The 19,499-nt window shown below is 39.7% G+C and overlaps 2 protein-coding genes across 10 annotated transcripts in view; one reads left to right on the top strand and one right to left on the bottom strand.

Moving 5' to 3' along the window:
• clec16a (C-type lectin domain containing 16A) overlaps positions 1 to 16,750 on the bottom strand; it is a 111,233-nt gene extending 94,483 nt beyond the window's left edge. For 5 of the 9 annotated variants that reach the window (XM_023957695.1, XM_020701660.2, XM_020701663.2 and 2 more), the window contains exons 1-9: positions 16,451 to 16,747; positions 16,056 to 16,184; positions 15,665 to 15,798; positions 14,902 to 15,050; positions 11,285 to 11,390; positions 9,169 to 9,174; positions 7,989 to 8,112; positions 7,668 to 7,842; positions 7,009 to 7,059 (exon numbers count right to left, since the gene is read on the bottom strand). In XM_023957695.1, coding sequence (XP_023813463.1) covers positions 7,009 to 7,059; positions 7,668 to 7,842; positions 7,989 to 8,112; positions 9,169 to 9,174; positions 11,285 to 11,390; positions 14,902 to 15,050; positions 15,665 to 15,798; positions 16,056 to 16,184; positions 16,451 to 16,524 — 948 coding nt within the window. In that variant the 5' untranslated portion in view covers positions 16,525 to 16,747. Of the gene's footprint in view, positions 1 to 7,008; positions 7,060 to 7,667; positions 7,843 to 7,988; positions 8,113 to 9,168; positions 9,175 to 11,284; positions 11,391 to 14,901; positions 15,051 to 15,664; positions 15,799 to 16,055; positions 16,185 to 16,450 lie in introns of all 9 variants that reach the window. The other 4 variants (XM_020701659.2, XM_020701662.2, XM_023957693.1 and 1 more) reach the window with 3 other exon arrangements.
• A 103-nt stretch (positions 16,751 to 16,853) lies between these two features.
• dexi (Dexi homolog) lies at positions 16,854 to 18,207 on the top strand. The gene is made up of 2 exons (XM_020701667.2): positions 16,854 to 17,731; positions 17,799 to 18,207. Exon 1 carries the CDS (start codon positions 17,328 to 17,330, stop codon positions 17,595 to 17,597), a length of 270 nt encoding a protein of 89 aa, XP_020557326.1. The 5' UTR covers positions 16,854 to 17,327; the 3' UTR covers positions 17,598 to 17,731; positions 17,799 to 18,207.
• Positions 18,208 to 19,499: the final 1,292 nt, after the last annotated feature.

The following is a 19,499-nucleotide window of genomic DNA, read 5'->3' as shown; positions in this document are numbered from 1 at the left end:
TTCATCATTCAACAGAACAATAATTTCTTCATCGCTGGAACTGGAGCTGGAGCTACTGGTGCTGGAAATATTCATATTTTCTTTGTATGATTCTGACAAGTGCGTAAATACTTGCTCTCTTCTTCTGAGTGAAAAGCAACTTTAAGAAGCGTAAAGTTGCGCAGCGCTACATTGTGTACAGGAGTACTTCTGATTTACATAAAGCGCCATCCAATCTCAGGGAATGAAATTGCATGTTCGATCGGCTCATTGTCAGCGAAAATCGCCTGGGTGTGAACACAAAAAACGTGGCGGAAAACACTGGCGAATATTCGTCCCGGTGTGTACGGGCCTTTACCCTTTCTGGCGGAGCGCCCCTAGCGGCCGTTAGAAGAAAATGCATTAAAAGAAAAAAAAAAAAGCATAAATTAGCAAGATCATTGAATAAACCGCAGGGTTGAAAGCGTGTGACAAAAGTAGCATCTTATAATCCGGAAATTACGGTATTTATGTTAGTGTAGCGACGAGCGTGTTTAAAATGTCTGCAGCAGAAATAAACGTCCGAGCTCTGACTCCGTCCACGCGGAAGTAACATTTTATTACGATTAAGATTTGTACTTGAACTATTATTTTATTTTCATCGATAAATGTTGAAATATGAAGAGAAAATAGTATTTTTTATGAGCAAATTTTTTTTACACTTTGGACAAAAGCACATGAGTTCTTAAAAATAAGATGCTGTGAAAATGAACATTAAATTTTAAAATGCTTCTTCTGATATCATTGTTTTGCTTATTACTGCTGCTCCAAAATACATGTGAAGCATAAATAATATGCGCTTTAAATCTGTCTCTCTTTATTTAATTTTCAAACAGATCTTAAAGAAAATCAAACTTCTTACTAATATTTTTCTCCGGAGGATTCACAGATTACACACAGGCCTGTTGATTTAGCGTATTGGAAGCAGATAAACTTTACAGTTTCAGGAGATCTTCAGCCATAAATGCACGAATCTGACAAAATAAAAAATAATAAAAGCTAAAAAAGAAAAAAGAAAGAATGTTTGAATTCATTCATTCATTCATTTTCTGTACCGTTTTTCCCTTTCGGGGTCACGGGGCTGCCGGAGCCTATCCCAGCCACTTGTGGGCGAAGGCAGGGGGAAACCTGGACAGGTCGCCAGTCTGTCGCAGGGTAGAATGTCCACAAACACACACCCATTCACTCTCACACCTAGGGACAATTTAGAGTTGCCAATTCACCTATGAAGCATGTTTTTGGACGGTGGGAGGAAGCCGGAGACCCCGGAGAGAACCCACGCTTGCACGGGGAGAACATGCAAAATCCACATACAAAGGTCCCCCGTTGATGTTGTTTTTTTTCATGTCCCCCAGTCGGGACTTGAACTGGAGGCCTTCTTGCTGTGAGGCAAGAGCGCTAACCACTGCGCCACCGTGCAGCCATGTATTAATTATTTTTAAAATAATTGAAAATAAATTGTTCTTTAGTCTACAAGACTAAATCGAGGGTAAAAAGTGCTGGTTCAGCTTCTGAGTCTAGGTAGCAAACACCATGTTAGATAAACATGGAGATTTGATTGGTTAGAAAAATCAGCAGGCTGTTTGATGGCAGCCATGTATGGAAGCAATTCTGTAGCATAATTAAAAATAAAAGTCAATACCAGAAATGCTTTTTCAATCTCAAAATGAAGCTGCATTTTTTGACTCATTATTCAAAACAAAAAGCAATCTGTCAAAGTGCTTTTTCATTCTCTTCTTCAACACTGCTAATTCTGTCACTTAATTAAAATAATAATGAAAATGGTATTTGACATTTCATTTTCAAATAGTTCTCTTGTAAATGTGTAGCAAAGTTCATCTAGAAATGTCTATTTCGACAATTAAAATGGATTAACAGAAATGCTTTTTCATTGTCAAAATGTAACTGCATGAGTGTTTATGTTCTTCTGAGGTGGATGATGGAATGTAAAAAGAAGGAAGAAGAGTGCCCAGTCATCCCTACAACAAGACCCCCGCTGCAGCAGCAGTCACAGAAAGCCCCCAACATCTGCACGGTAGCAGATAGAGAACAACCGGCCGCCGGGCAATCGTATCTGCCAACCAGGTCAGGGCCAGCAGGACCGCCACAGGGGCCCCCTAAAGCCAGAGAGGGGGGAGGCATAAGGGGGACAAAGAGAGTGCAAGGCCCAGCCTAACCAGAGCACCCCCCCCCCCCCCCCCCCCGCCGCGCCAGAAGGACCCAAAGCAGGGCCCCGCCCCCGGAGAGCACCCCCAGCCCTAGACAAGTAGCCCACTACCACCCAGGAGTTCTCAGCATCCCCCCACCCCGACTCCAGGCACGGAGCAGGGCCCCCCAAGGGAGATCCGCTCAATGGTCCAGGCAGCCAACGACCCACCCCACAGTTGGTCCAGGAGAGACGCTGAGGGAGACTCCCAAGAGTGGTGGGGGTCCACAAGGAATGTTATAAACATGGCCTGACCAGGCTCACCCATAGTTGGAATTTTAGAGAAGGCCAGCGCACGAGACCAAGGACCAAAACCCACACTACAGAGACCCGGACACCCCCAGGCCCAGGGCAGGGCAGATACTAATCATTCTCTGTATCGATGGCACACAGTGACAATGAAGCCGTGATTGAAACATTAAGCCAGACTTATAGATCAGCACATACCTGTTGCCAGCGAGCCTGGACAGGTGTGCAGAACCACAGTGCGTGTATGTCACTGTCGGGTAGATTACTATCGCAATGCTCCCTAATGTCGGAGTTTCTGAGACCCATCATGAACATCCTCTGTCCAGTATAGTAAATTCTGTGAAGAGTTTTGAATTGGATTAGTTGCAAGTTTGGACATTTTGTCAGTTTAAACGTGTTTGAACAAATTTCTGACCAGAAATTTTGATCTGTACTGATGCTCAAGACTGCATCCCATTTTGTTGAATTGAAATGTTACAAATCTCAGTTGAATAAGATATTATATGTTTTGGAGAGAGTTTTAATCATTGAAAAATTGATCAAAGAGGTAACTACTTCTGGACGGGGGCGGCCGTGGTGCAGCGGTAGGGCGGTCGACCCTTGATCGTAAGATTGCAGGTTCGATTCCCGCCTTGCATGCCCATGAGTCGAAGTGTCCTTGGGCAAGACACTGAACCCCACCTTGCCTCTGGTGGTAGGCGGGCGCCTGTGTTTGGCAGCGGAGCGGCCACCAGTGTGTAAATGTGTGAGTGAGATTCCCCACTTCCCATGAGTTTTAGGGGTTTAAGGCGGGGCTAACCCCCGGTTCGACACACTGTGTTGCAGATTGAGGATGTATATGTGATGAAACCGCGTGCGTGTTTAAGAAGGAGCAGGGAGCTGCAGCAGAACGCAAGGGCTAGTTGAAAAAACATACCAGTAAAAGAGAGCAGCAGTGACTTATAAGCACGCGCGGTGCGCTGTGCACCAGAAGTTTCCTTCCACAACAGTGAAGGAAACTTCTGGCACGCAGCAGACCGGCATTTCCAAAACCTGTTGGTGATGGTGGATTTTTTTCACACTGCTTTTAACGATTGCTTTTAAATTGAAAGCTGTGTCATAATGTAGTGGCGGTCACGTGCACGTTGGGTCTAATGGCACCAAAGGATTGTGGGATGTAGCTGAGCATGGGTGCTTCTTTTATTGCACCATCACTGTAGTGTCTAAGAGCTGAAGTGAGGTCCATGCTGTCTGGCTGCTTCAGTGTGTATTAAAGCAAGCGCGTTTGTTGCTGGACATAGAATTTTGCAGGCAGTTTCCCCTCTGAGACTGCCGGAGCGCTACTGGCGGCCGTTAAATAAAAACATAAATGTAATCATTGAATAAGCCGCAGGGTCGTAAGTTCGTGACAAAAGTAGCGGCTTATAGTCCGGAAAATACGGTAATGATAGATTCATGTTGCTGGTATTCCAAGAAGTTATTTATTCCATGTTTTTCTTGAAGGTCCTGGGGTGTTATGAATCTTCAATCAATAATTAAGTGTTCTAGTAGTGCTATGCCCCCTGCTTGCCAAGCTGGGAAGTGTCACATTTTTTTGTTTTTAAGGATGTCTGGGTTGTTCCAGATGGCAGGGCTCCAGACTAACTTTTTTCACTAGGAGCACAGTGGCCCCTAACTGAAAATTTTAGGGGCACAACCAGAAATTTTAGGGGCGCATACCGTAAATCAACATGCTAACCAAATCTACTAATTTCCACTGTATTACTAATAAATACTTTAATAATAGATGCAGAAATTACAATGTGCTGTTTCAAATTCAGTGTCACATTTTATTCTGCACTTTTGAAGATGCAACAAGAAGGTAAACTGACAGCAGCATCGCTGTCATGACAGTACAAATAGTAAAGAAAACAGATGGAAATTTATCTTTGTGACAGACACCAAATAGGTGCAGCCAAGATGCACAATAAGCGTGTTTGAGATCACCCAGGTGAACTCAATGCTGCGCCGATCACCTGGTGTGTGACATATATTTTTGTTTTTGCTCCAACATCAACTGTCAATCATCACAAAAATATCGCCAGAAAGGGGTGGGAGCAAGGGGCAAACCTACCCGGACACAGCTGGAAACTGAACTGACTGAAAGCTGCCCTACAGACTACAAAACAATGCATTATGGGACATGTATCCTGATGGTTTTTGTAGTGGAGTGATTAATTAAAATAATTTAAAATACCAATTCATTAAAAAAAGGCTACATACATCACAAAACATTAAAATAATCATAAAATATATAATAACACAGATCATACTAAGGGGGAGAAGAATATTAAACTAAATTGAATGTTAAGGACAACTCCAATTTCCTGTTCTCCTTTAGTCTTGCTGCAGATTCGCTTTCATCTCACAGCCCCCCCGCCTGGTGTCCCCAACAATCCAGGCGAGGTGCCGGTTCATGTCAAACACGTCTATCGTTGCATTTTCCCCACTTATTTTCAGTGAGTCTAATACTAATGTTGTTTTTGCTCGAGCGTGTTTAAAGTTCAAGCCCCGTTAGCTGTCACGCATGTAGGTGTGGGACATTTATTCTCCTCAGCTGACCCGACTCCCGCGGGACGGGAGCGGTGTGCTGCTGTAACCCGTTTGATGCGCCGCCATAACCGTAACCAAAACCTAAACCTTCCTCCGGGTCTGTGTGACCCAGAGAAAAGTTCAGCACGGACTGCATGTATGTAGAAAATTACGAGCGAATAAATACGTTCTAAAGGAAAGTAAGGAACTCCTTAATGTGGTCCGGGGAGGGAGGGGGCTGTCAGGTGTCCTGCTTTCAAACCCTGTCATTGTCACGCCCCCAAGAGTCATTTCCTCCACTGTGATTGGTTGGTCAGCTTCGCCCACGACAATGAAAAAGTGTCATTCGTACAAACTGGCGAGCTGCAGTAACATTAAACCTTCATATTAAGGCGGGGACCGCAAAATATCATCTTGGGGGCCGCAAATAGCCTGCGGGCCGCGAGTTTGAGACCCCTGCTGTACACTCTGGCACTGGTACACTAGCCGCAGGTCGGAAGAATGAATCAATAGTTCACTTACTCATAGCTCAGACGCACATATCAGGTTGTGATATTTGTCTCTGTTTCCTTCCCACAGATGTTTACGCGCGCTCGATTATCTATAGGCCCCTCCCCTCCACGCATTTTAGCCACTCACAGTGGCTTTCCCTATTCTTCTCACACGCAGTGGCCGCCTCACAGACAGGTATCACGCGAGAGTGTACGTGCTAGCGTTTCATGTGCGCGAGTGTGTGTGTCAGCCTGCGTCCGTGTGCGCTCGCGTCTCATTGATTATTTCATTGATCATTGACGTGCCCCTTCCACGTTTAATGTATAAAAAAATACGGAGGGTGGGGGAGGCAAATTAACTGGTCGCGCATGTGCGACTGGATGTAAAATTCAGTCGCACACTCAAATTTTGGTCGCAAAATGCGACCAATTGCTCCCAGTCTGGAGCCCTGGATGGGTGTCATTTTGCACAGTTAAAGTGAGCAGTTTGACACTTTAAGAAATTCCCACCAGGCTGTTAAAGTGGCATTTATATTAATACTTTGGAAGCAGTCGTGTATTTTTAACTGTTTGACTAATAAATGGTATATCTTACAGGTTGATCTTTCCACATAAGTCTAAGTCTAACCACGATTTGGATTCTGGATTAAAAGCAAATATTTAATATTTTCATTTGCAACTTAGAAAGTTTTGTGTGGTAGCATAAATATCACTAGATACCATAGATTGTGTTTTTTTTTTCTCTTATAAGGTGGATTACCAGAATGCCCCATGCATCTGCTCCTGGTCCAGCCCTCTTATCTAATTTTAGAACCCTTTGTGGACGACGACTCGAAAAGTTTAGCCAGCCCTGCCCTAGACAATCTGTCGCAGGGTCCATGGGGCTGGAGCGATCACTATGCCGGCTCCCGGGGGATGAAGTGGCAGCCAGACAGAGACCTGCTGCCCACAGCATAATGAGGCCACTTTGTCAGCCTGCTGAACTTTATGATATTTTTCCTATTTTCATCTAAACAGCAAAAGACGGAAAGACCGCGGTAGCGGCTGTCTTTTAGACACAGAAGCGGGAGAATCCCTGAATGATTTTATGAACCCAGACAAGGAGACACGATTTCCCATGTTTTTGTAAAGCTCTTTAAAATAAATAAACCTGATCTTTCAACATCATCTAAGTCTTTCATGCACTGTAAATGAGATACACACGACACTGCTCCATGTAGCAATTAAGCTAAAAACATAAGCTGGAAGCTCTTCCCAACGCGGCCAGGGCATCAAGCTAAGGAACACATTTTTGGACAGGCGGCAAGCAGAGAATATGCCACCCAGGGAATGAGAGGCGGCCGATGCAAATTTTTTGTGCGAATGATGTTTGGTATGAACGCAACTTTATAGTATGAATGAAATACATACTGAGCCTTTCAAAAAGCTGATAAAGAATGATTGATACATCAATGAGGCACTTTGGTCATGACCAGTGTTAGCTGTGCTGCTTACTTGAGACAGCAGGTAAAGGGACACCTGAGGGTTAATCTTCCGTTCTTCAGACTGAAAAAAGAAAAGAGAAGTTAAGAAAAATGGTTCAAATAGACCACATTTATTGTTTACCGTAATGTACACGTTCGTTGTTTTTTCAAGTGTTCACTTAGTTTCTAAATATGAAAATGTGAATATTGGTGTCAAACAGGAATGGAGAAGTTGGAAAATCAGATTTTTTCACTTTTTCACAGATGTTCGCATTTTCAAAAATAAAATTAGGTGACTTAAATGAAGATATAGCTTCAAGTGTCAACCATGCTGAGGAAGAGTCAGGTATCTGAGCGAAACGTTAAATAACAAAAAAAAAAAAAACTACAAATAAACTTTATTAAAAAATTACCCAAAAAGTACTGATGATTCAATTCAAAAGACAAGAAGTAAATGTTAAAAAATGACACAGAAACACATTGCATTATAAAGACATGCATGGTAAATTAAATTTTTTATTTTTTTTTATTTTAAAGATCTTCACTTAAATCCAACAGCATGAATGGAACCAAGTCAGTCAGGTGTGACAGTGGGTAACCGAAAATGAGTGTCTAAGGGCAGGGATGCCCAGGGTCTGTCTAGTTCTAGGACTACATAAATAAAAATGAATTGAATTAAATTGAACATACTATTTCAGGACAAACCAAGGAGTAAACGTAGAGGGGCAGGAAGAGGCGGTTTAGGAGGTGATCAGTTAACACGTCGTTCAGGAATTCACAGTTGATGATGAGGATGTCGTTCAGATAGTGGAGATGGTCGAGATGCTCCGCTACCAGGTCACTCAGCTTTCCTTTGTTCTTATGCCTGAGGTAGATGCAGACACATGGCATTTTTGTGTGTGTGTGGGGGGGGGGTTGTAAATCAACAGGTAATCTAGAAGGAAGATAAAGCTAACATTCCTGACACAAACCTGACCTCTAAAAGCCACTGCAGGAGCCTGCAGAACTTACTCTTCATCTGTCTGCACACACTTGTCCAGCTCGATGACATGGCTACCAATAAACCACACCAGGTTACTGAAATATGGGACTGCGGTTTTATCCCGAATGTAGTGCAGCATGTGCTGGTTGTCCACTGGAGGAAATGACAGAGTAAAACAGAGATTAAAGTAAAAAAAAAAATGCTCTTCAAACATTAAGAGATCTTAAGTAAACAACATAACATAAAAACATGAGTTAAAGCTCAAAAACGAGAAATAAAACCCAAAGCCTTAACTATTTACAATAGAAGAACTAATGGGTATTTTATTTTGAAAAATGAATGTTCTAAGATTTAAAGTAAGAAAAAAAAACCATTTCAAATCAAAAGCATTAAGAATAAAAAGCCTGTACTCCGATTAGGTCTTATTGAGATACTTCAAAAGATGTCTTCTTTGTTGATTTTGAAAAAATGACAGCAACCAAAAAAAACAAAACAGTACAGTCTAGATCTCTATATTCACCCCTAAGTGAGGGAATAAAAACTAGAATCCATTTTTCTATAAGAGTAAACAAAGGATGCTAGGAAACAAATGAGCAGCCAAAATATCAACATAGAGAGTCACAAAACTATCAGAAATACCAAAAGAAAAACTAAATAAATGAGCAAATATGTGAGGTCAGTATTTAAAAGTTACACACAAAAAGAAGAAAAACAAAATCAAGACAAAACTTGGCATGCATGTTTGCAAGAATGTGGTAAAGGGCCAATCAAAGTACATACATGTGTATTTGAAAGCTACATTTCAATAATATTCAATTCAATTTAATTATACTTTATTAATCCCACAAGGGGAAATTTAAATTCCAGTACCACTCGAACAAGATCAGACATACAACAGAAAAACACACATTTCGAAGTTGACTGAGGTCTTGCAGCCGTGACGCAGGCCGTGACACCTGACACCATTGCAACCTTGTTTTTAAATATATACCATTAGGAACAAGCAGGGCTGGGTAACAACAAAAAATGACAGATTTACTTTAACATACAGTATATACTTTAAAATAGTGAAAAACATATTACTTAACAGATGTAATAAAACTTTTTGTACCCATAAATAAAAAACGTAAAGAATACACTGACTCAGCGTTTTGTTGATAAACCCAGCCCTGAGAGAAAAAAAAGGTTGAATGAATGGAACCAACTTACATGAAACTGCAGTTAGGCAGATGGGGTGCATAGAGGAAGAGGAGGAAAGAGACAAGAAGAGGAAGAGTAGGAGGAGTAGTTGGAGAGGGGAAACAGACACAAGGGTTAATGTGAATACAAGGGCGTTTGTGGCGTTGTGGCAGACAAGCTTGCAGGCAGCAAAAACTGCAAACAATGGACAAACTTGGACAGGAATTTCAATGATACCCAGACATATTGGAGCTCATTTTTAGTTGTTTTTTTGTTTGTTTTTCACAGTTAAAAGGCTAAAGAATTTTTAAAGGAGAAAAATCTGTGCTGTAGTGGAAATTATTTTCCAAGTATTTTATTTGTTGAGGTACATATAAATTTAGAATTTAGATAAAAGAAGCATCAAGTTCAATTTCGAGCTATAAAAAAACTTTTACTCCAATTCCTCAAGAGTGAAAAAACCTTTAACACAGATATTAAAGCCATTAACACAACTTTTTGTTTCTTTTTGCATATAGGTTCAATGTGATAGTTCTTACAAAGTGAATGAACCTTTTTTTTTTTTTCCAGTTTCTAGCAGCAGAAATGTTTAAGATTTTGATATGGAATTAAAGTTGAACATATTTGGCTTATTTTGTCACAGTTTTTTCGCAGTGTGTGTGTGTGTGTGTGTGTGGGTGGGGCATTTTTCCTCCTCCAGCATTTCTTAATGATGATGGGGGACATTTACAAGAAAATTTAACTTAAACTTGCAATTTTGAGTATTTCTTCATTCAAACTGTTGTGATTCAGTGGCGAATGAAGAAATCATGTTTGAAAGAGATCATATTTGTGATTTAAAAAATACGATGGCCGGGTCACAAGGTCCCAGCTCCGCCCCATTCTGATGTATCCACCAGTAGACGACTAGATCCATTTATGTCATCAATATACACGTTTTCCTTGCCTGAGCTGGTATCTGGCTCAAAACTGTACAGCTCTTCAATGCTTATGCTATTAAAACGGATCAAAAGATGATTAGGGAGGGATTTTTTTTAAAAGCCAATATCGAGGAATTTAGTGCATTTTGCATCATGGATGACAGCAGTTCAGTTGCACCCTATGAGAGTTGCTGAATCAGGAATTCATGGCAAGAGGGCAGAGGCAGGTGTTCACATGTAGGCGACACATTAATATGGCAGATGAAGCATTATGTATCCAGAGGTTCACATTTATGATCAGTGGGTTTATCCTGGCATAAGTCAGTCTGTTTATGACCTTGAGTCATAACTCTGTCATCAAGTTGACTTGTTTTGGTTCATTTTCTATTTTAAGAGCAAAGCTTGAGTGTTTTAGTTGGAGTGTGTGGGTTCTCACCCTGAGACAAATGCTGTAGTATGACAGACATCCCTTTCTGGATTGAAAGTTTAAACTTTTTCAACTTTCTGCACCTCCTCATGTCCACCAAACTAAGAACTGGAGCTTTTTCGTCATCAGAAAGCAATCTGCTTTTTAAACACCAAGGAGTGGCAACCAGTTTGTGTTTAATGTTGATGTTTAACTTAAATCTTTATTCTATTTAATCCAATTGATGTGGAATTTTCAAATACTCGATTTTACAACAAAAAGCAGCTGAAAACAAAGGTTTAACAAAATTCAAAGTAAATTCATTTATATTTTTTAAATTACATTTAATTCATTATATTACGCTCTCGAGTTTTACAAGTAACTAAAATACATTAAAATCAGGATAAATTATGAAATTATTGTTGGATTTGACTTAAATATCTAGGTGAATGCCAAAGACAGACTTTTAATTTTTTTAAATCACAAAGATAAAACAAATTTTGGTCAATTTACCTGATGTTAAAATTGAGCAGCTTTCATTTGGACAACAAATGAGTGCATCTGTATTCCTGTGCCACAAACAGAGACCTGAATGAACTGTATGAGATCAAGGGCTGCTACATGACAAAACCAAACAGAAAGGACACAACAGTCTTTTAGGATGGTTAAATGGTCACCGGTTTAGTCATGCTTATGCGCTAAAAGAAGCAGCATGAAGTGGTGGCTAAAAAGCTCAAATTAAGGCGACAGGAAGTCCTCGCAAGTCTGAAGCAACCAAGCTCTTTGCTTGCTGGCGTGAGTCAATGCTGCCCTCACTCACCTTTGTAGACGTTGAGTGTGATGGTTCGGACTGCAATGCGGACCATGCTTTCCGGGTGGTTGAAAAACTTAATGGCTTCGGTGTACAGGGCAAAGTCATTAGTATGCTGTGTATGGGAGACAGAGAGGGGGGCACCAGTGAGCAACACATCACATAGTCACTCTCAGGTGAATTGAGCACAGAAAGATGAAAAACTGCAGCGACTTTAAAACACTGGACAATAAAGCATTTCCGCCAGGGTTGCGCGATGTCCCTTAAATTGGCAGTTGACGATGTTTGCAGTGAACCATCGGGATGGACGATGATATCGTTGGGGGGGGAAGGGGGGTAATTTTCCGTTATTATAAATTATATAATTATAATTTGTTATTTTAATTTATTACTTTATTTATTTTATTTCCCAACTAATGACTCATCCGCGATGATCCAGTATAAACTGAGGGAAGTGACTTTAACAAAAATAGAAAATAAGTAGTCCCCTCCCAGACTTAATTAGTCAAGTGGACCGGTGGAGCGCGGACTTACAGCTTTGTGTTTGAGGGGAAGGGAGGATGCGTTGTTACGTGTGCGCTATGTGTGGGAAACTTGGGACTGCGATCCGTCCCGCAGCTCTAGGTGAACAAGCTACCGAACTCAGGAGAACCGGGTCTAAGTGTGTGTCCGGGCAGAGCTCGGTCCGTCAGCTCACACAGCGGCTTTGGGGCGGTGTGTGAGCTTTTCAAACTAAGCAGAAATGTCGTTCAGTCCTTAGAAACCGTTCAAACAATCACGTGGATTTGTATTTCCAGTCGTGTCCCGACAAAATAAAGGCTGATGTTATTCCCACATGTTTACGTGCAGCCAAGATGCAGATTGCAGCATTTCCCGCATGGATTTTATGTTCATCAAAGGCTAATGTTGTTAGCCGTGTTAATGTTAACCCTGGCTTCTTTATAAAAACATGTTTAGAAGATCATCTCGTATATTACCGAGCTGCCAGATATTTATGTATGCAGCCGCTCGGCGGAACTCATATCATCTTCCGGTATTTCAAACACTACTGCGCATGTGCGAATGATTTATTCCGACCGAAAGTGTGACACCATGTGAACGTTCGTTATAGTCTGAAAACATTTTTCTGGGCCCATTTACATGGTTGAATCACAATGGTGTCTCTCCATCGTGAGGTCATTCACCCATCATGATGGACGATGGTATCGGCCATCGGCACAACCCTAATTTCCGCAACAAAAGTAACATTTTATTCAAATTGATTAAAGATTCACTGTGATCAAAAATGTTTTTTTAGTGTATTTAATCACGTTCTTGTCCAATTTTTCTAATGATCGATGACATATACAGGAAATATACAGTGAGGCAAACTAAAATGTCACTGCTCTAGAGGATATCTGCATGGAGGAATGGAAAACATTTGACTGCTATAATTGCCAACAAAGAGTACAGACTAAAGTATTGAGTTGAACTTCTGTTATTAACCAAATACTTATTTTCCACCATAATTTTAAAATAAATTCTTTAAAAATAAGACCATGCGATTTTCTGAATTTTTATTCTGATTTCGTCTCACATAGACGATGTATAACTAAGATGAAAATTACAACCCTGTCTCATCTTTTTAAGTGGGAAAACTTGCACAATTGGTGGCTGACTAAATACTTTTTTGACCAACTGTACTAAAAACATTTAGTCCAAAACTGTATTTCTGTGCTCAACTCGCTGTAAATCAGGAGCATTCAAAAACGTGGGAGTTAAAAAAAAAAAGTCTTTTGAAAAAGAGCTTTTTTGTGACAGAAAATATGCTCAGCAGGCAATGAGCTCTATGCTTTATAAAATACTTTTATAAAGTGAGATGTGCAGGTAAAGAAAAGCTTAAACTCAAGATTTATTTTTAAAGCAAATGAAAGTGTGTGCATGAGTAAATCCTAGTGAAGTTAACTCTGTTAATCTCCTGAACAAACAGGTTGTATTCAGAAACTACACTGACCCTGGTAAACTGTGATTCCATCTCTGTGTGCTTGTACCGGATTCTCTACCTTCCCTCATTTGCTGTGACCTCCAAGCCAAACCCAGTCCAGGAGCTTGTACTAGTGTTCAAGATCATCTTCTGATTTTGTAGCGGCTGCGGGCTTATGAGCCGCTAGAGAGGCTGCGGCAGGTCCTGTTTGCGACGCGCTCCACAAAAAACTATGATCAAGAAATCCACTTTGTTTGTGTGTCGTGATTTATTCCGCTTCATCGTTGCCACAGATGACATTTATGATACGATCCATCAAAGCAGAGTTCATAATCATGTAAAGAAGCGGTCAACAAAAAATACTGGGCCCTGTGAACCCTCTCTGTATCAAACCAACAAAACATAACTAACACCGGTGACAGGTGCGACTAAATGACTTCTTAACTAATCAGGTGATCAAAAAGGGAATTATAAACAAACATGATCATGGCGACTACAGATTTTTCAGCTATTGGTTTGTTAACCAATAGCGCCACCAGAAGGATTTTACATCTCAGCTGCATCTTTGACTTTGCAGTATTCCCTCGCAATCGACGTAATGAGCACCCCTGTTTTAGAAAGTAACCCCTGCAATAAATGAGGGAACGATAATTTCTAAAACCACAAACAAAGAAAAAAAAAATAGAAACTGAAAAATCCTTTTTTAATTTGGTAATAAGCCAGTAACGGTGACGAAAATCCTTTCAATTATGGTGTAATTAACAAAAACAATATTACATGTATTGAATTTATCATGTGTTTGACATATTCAAACACAGTAGGGACGCAACGATTCACTTTCCCCACAATTCGGTTCAAAGGTGTAACTTCTGGGTTAGATTTAAACCAAGAATTCTGGCATCCCTAACAATTAAAGACAGAGCTGCTCAATTGTAGATTTGTTAAAAAGAAAAAACTTATAAACCCAAATGATAATTTTCCTCCCAAAAAAAACTGAGGATTAAGAAATAATTATTCTTTATCAAAATCAGGTTTTTAGCTAAAATTAAATTTAAGGAGCCTAGTTTAAAATTTAAAGGAATACATGTCTTGCAAGCATTTATTTATTTTTTATTTTGAAAAACAAGGTAAACCTATAACTGAAAAACATGTCAAACCAAAGTAATATAAATTATGTAAATTGTGTATTTTAGTTTTCTTACTGGATTGAAAGTGAAGTCATTTGACGTGTCATACAAGCTCTCAGACATGACTTTGGTATCAGGAAAACATCTACCGGTACCTTTAACAGTACATTAATAACTTTTCCCTGTCCACACATGGCAGTGCAAAGAGAAAAATGAAACACCTCTGGAAAATGAAGTAGAGCAGGTTAACAGTTTTTGATGAAACTTAAAGTTTCATCAAAAATTATTAAGAAAATGTTTATAAAACTACCAATTTTGTTCAATTTTGTGACTTTCCATGTGGAAACAATAAAGTTAAACCAACCCATCAGAGGCATCAATAGATGTAACATATTGAGCAAAAACCACATTTAACATGTGATTGGGGTAGCTGAGGGCCGAACCACTAAAATCTCTTCTTGTTATTTCATCTTATTGTTTGCATAAGAACTATCACTGCTGACATTTCTGTACAAGCTGCTACACCACAGCCTCACCTCATTGTAGAAGAAGTGAACGGTGTGGTTGTTCAGTTTGAGCGACAGCGTCTTCAGGAAGGAAATATAATAAGCCATGATCTCCTCATCTGAGAAGTCAAACTTGTGGACGATGATGGAATTGACATGGTTGTTGGACAAAAGATAATCTGCAATCATAGAAAAAATTTAAGTGACTTGCTAAAACAATTTCAAGAGGATATAGTTCTCAAATACAGCAATACTGAAGTGGCACATCATCAGACTTATGCGTTGTCGTCATACGATCTAACAATTTTTGTGCATCACCTGCTAATTTAAATCCTAATTCAAAGGAAAGTTTTAGCAGTACACAGTTACACAGCAGTAACAAAATTCCCTCATGTGCTGAGATATTGATGAGTCTAGCTGAAGAACTCATCTTCCCAAATAACAAAAGACTTCATGAAAAAAAGCTAATTTTTCATCACCTAGCAACAGAGATGTTGCACTAGCAGCTAGAAATGACTGTGAACGTAAAACCTATCTTCTGATCAAGTGCGCTTATTAATAACTAAGTATGTGAAGCAATCGTTTCTGAGTTTTGTTTGCCAGAACGTTCATGTTTTAACACAAAGGACTGAAATAAATAAAGCTTTTGGAGCTATATATAAACAAGGCAATAAAAACAATACAAAACCTCTGTTTGTCTTTCACTTCTTAGCATTTAACAGGATCCAAAGTAGGACAGACTCCACCACTGCTCCATGATTTTAAGGCCACATAGGTGAGTGTCAACACTTACATAGGGAAGTCTCATGGCTGATGTTTTCAAACAGTATGTTGAGGGTTTGGAGGAGCTGGACACAGACGTAGCGACCAGACTTCTGACGCAGGATGTTCAAGAAGAAGGCAAACATATTCTTCTCCAGAAAAAAACTAAAAATCCAGAGAAACAAATAAAAAGTTAGTTTTGGATATATATCTATTTAAACTTTATTTTTTTTTTTTCTCTAACATAGCATTGTTTATCAGAAACGTAGATTCCCTAAATAATATTAATGACTATATAATGAAAGACTTAATGAACAAGCAAAAAATTTTGTTAAGACACAAGCTGGAACCGTACGATAAAAAATTGTAGCTACAGCTGACAGAAAGTCAGAAAAGAAGAAATAGTACCAGCCGGGACTTACTCAAAGACGGAGCTGTCATTTTGATCCCCCCAGATAAGGATTTCTGTGATGGAGCGGATGGTTTCTACAAGTAGGTTACGATTGTAATCTGTCACAGTGGTGTTTTTTGTCAGAACATGGTACATATATCTGAAACAAAAACAAAAAACAACAAAAAAATGGCAGAGAAAGAGTGTTTATACAATTATTTTAGCAGCGTTTACTTTGGTATACAAGCCTAGCTAGCTTACTTTATTGGAGCAAAAACTAAAACTAGAAAACAATTACATTAACGTTTTAATTTTCGACAAGAAAATTTATAACGCCAATTTAGAAAAACGGTTAAATAGTAATAATAAATAAACGAATTGTGTTTGTGCGAATGTATCAGAAGCTAGCTAGTGCTAATTACTCACTTCAAATGGTCCAGGGAGTGGATGTTTTTTGCTTTACCCTGTCCTCCGACCCAGCTACGAGAGCGCCCGAACATGGTTGCAGTCTTGAGTCTAAAGGGGGAACATCTTCGGACAGGGACGTAATTTAATTTAAAAAGAAACTGCGTCTACATCTACGGAAATCTCCTTAGCAGGCAGAGGTGAAACAGTGAAAGGCGGAGACGGGGCAGTAGGAAAGGGTCATTACGTAACATGTCTTAGTTTAAGTTTGGGAAATGTAGTCTTATGTCAAATCAAGAATGTTGACTGCATCTACAAAATGTCTACTAGCTGTGACGATTAAAACCCGCGACTGTTTTTTTATTCGCTAACACCAGTGATGGACACACAGTTGGCCTATCAGATTACAGCTCGCGGGTGCAGTAGCCTATAACATAACAGAGCCTTCGCGTCTTTTTTTTGTCCCTGTTTTGATGCAGTAAGGAGACATTTCGCCTTTTTATTTTTTAAAAATTCACCCATGGAATGTGTTGGTGGACGTGACCACATATTTTTAGGCAGGCCTGTTTGGAATATCGTGGCATGTTACTAATTTTAATTGCAGCCAGCTGGCATGACTTGACTTGTGTAAACCCAAAGAACCAATGCAAAAAATAATAATACATCGTTACGCTAACAAGATATTTATTGCAGTTTAGTATTACAGCAATGAACGGATCGTCGGTTAACTTCCACATCCCCTTGACGTCTGGACCGTACAGATAAACGAGCACCGGAAGGCCATTCGGGAAGAGACGAAATGGAGACTCCAGGCCCGAAGCAGTAATGATACCGCAGAACCACAATTAAAAGTTAGCAAACACAAACCCCCAAGCCCCGGTTGCATCCCTTTTTTTCTATGACACAGCCAGTTCATGCCCAGCTAGATTCGGTGGAATCGCTTTTGGACGAGCTCCCATATATGTTTTATTTGGGCCTGTTTTTTGTGAACGTCCTAATCCTCTACTATGCCTTTCTGATGGAGTATATCGTCCTGAATGTGGGTATAGTGTTTCTGCCTGAGGATATGGACCAGGCGCTGATGGACCTCGGGGTGCTGTCCGACTCGGCTTCCATTCCCTACGACACTGACACGGAACTGGACGTTTTCGAGGGCTATCTGGAATGACAAGAGGTGGAGGTATGAAGCACGTGTGGAGGCCAGGGGGGGGTCCCCGGATCTGCCATGACTGTGGGGGACTTTGCCTCAAACGACGTGGACTCTTGCAACATCTCACTCTTATGGAGATTCACAGTCCAAAAGTAAGACACTCTAGAGTGTTTATATTTACAATTCTGGTACAAAGTTTGATGTGTTTTGTGCCCACAGGTTGAGGCCGAGGTCCGATGTGTCCCTCTTCTAGTCATAGAAGATGCTGAAGGATTTTAATCGACACAGGTGGTGCAAGTGCAGGATTTTTCTTACTAACTAATCCTGTTCCAGCAGCTTATTTGCTCCAAGCACTTGCTTTTTTTGGCAGTCAATAAACTGAAATCTACTGCGCTGAGGGGTGTCTTGAAGTTGCTGCTCTGCCCAGGATTACTAGTAGCTACTACTTAGACAGGTCTTTCATTTTCAAGATCTAGACTTTTCATATTATATCAGGGATGTTCACTCCCAGCTGCAACCAAGAAATCTGGTGTGCTGGCAAGACACAAACAGGCTGTGAAGAATAAGATAGGGGTATGAGGCTTCAAATGGAAGAATGAGGTTTTAACCTCTTCTTTGCTGTGCAAAATAAATTTAGACATCCAGGAGGAGTGATTTTTAGATCCATTATACACCTGTTAATGACAAACAATCCGGTTCAAGATTCTTTTTTGCAATCAGAGCTCAAAAGCTGGATTTAACACCCTCTGTGTCAATTTATCTTTAATTTAACGCAATGATGAAAGTTTTCATTTTGGGTTTTACTATTGCCAATAAAAATGTACAAGATTTCAAATTCCTCTTATGATTAAAAGCAATAATAAAAGGAAAGAAAAGGGGACAATTGGTTTGTTTATGCAAGAAGAAAGACCTGTACCAGTGTTGACTGCGAAGATTTGCCATATTTGTACACTTACTACTACTACTGCTATCAATGCTGCAGATCCAGGAGGAGAATCAGTTTAAGCCTAGCTTAAGATTCAACACTTTGGATAAGAAAGTTTTATTTAGGTTCAATTCTAATGTGATTGCACACAAAAAAAAAGTATCCTCAAAATAGGCGCACGTGCATGCATGTCTCACGATAAAGCTACAGCCCAGGTGGTGAAGGTGGTGATTCAGTCATTTCTTTCGCTCTGTCTCGTAAATTAGAGCTGGCTGTTGCCAGGGTCACTCGACAATAAGTCAAGAAGAAAAGCGGTGCAGTTGACCAGTGTGTGAATGTAAAACACATTTTCATAAAGTAAAATACCACGTTGTAATCAATTTGGATGCCTCTAAACTATATTTTTATTTAAAAAAATCATTTATGAGATTATATTATTTTGTTTTTTTCCAAATTAAACATTTCTTGATCTCAAAATATTAAAAAGTCCAGATATTGATATTTTTTAAAAAATCTATTGTTTTTAAGACCAGTACAAGGGGGGGGGGGGTAGTAATAAACTGTATTAATATTGTTAAAAATATTTATGTCCCTCTTCTTTGTAAGATGAATGTAAACCAGATGATAAACATCTTAATTAGACCTTTTGGCCATCATCAGCATACACCTTTATGCAGTGTTTCTGTTCTCTATCTAGCTCTGCTTTATAGCAGATGTATGCACATTCTACAATGAGCTAATGTAAAAAAATTTATATTTTCTGATCTGTATTTAATAAAGTTGTAATTGAAGGACAGCTTCTGTGTGGTGTTATGTTGTAGTTTGTCCACAAGAGGGAGCTAGTGCACAGCAGAACAATGGGAGAACAATCATAATTTCCGCTTTTTGACACCTCATACTTAAATAAACTTATTAAAAATATAGATAAAGCAAAAGGTATATAGACAATTTTAAGGAGAAAAAAACAAACTTATTTACTGAAATAAATTAAAAAA

This window comes from Oryzias latipes, chromosome 8 (genome assembly GCF_002234675.1).
Source record: "Oryzias latipes chromosome 8, ASM223467v1".
In the NCBI taxonomy this organism is placed as follows: Eukaryota; Metazoa; Chordata; class Actinopteri; order Beloniformes; family Adrianichthyidae; genus Oryzias; species Oryzias latipes.
Note: the sequence above shows the minus strand (reverse complement) of the source record. Positions and strands in the feature narration are given on the sequence as shown.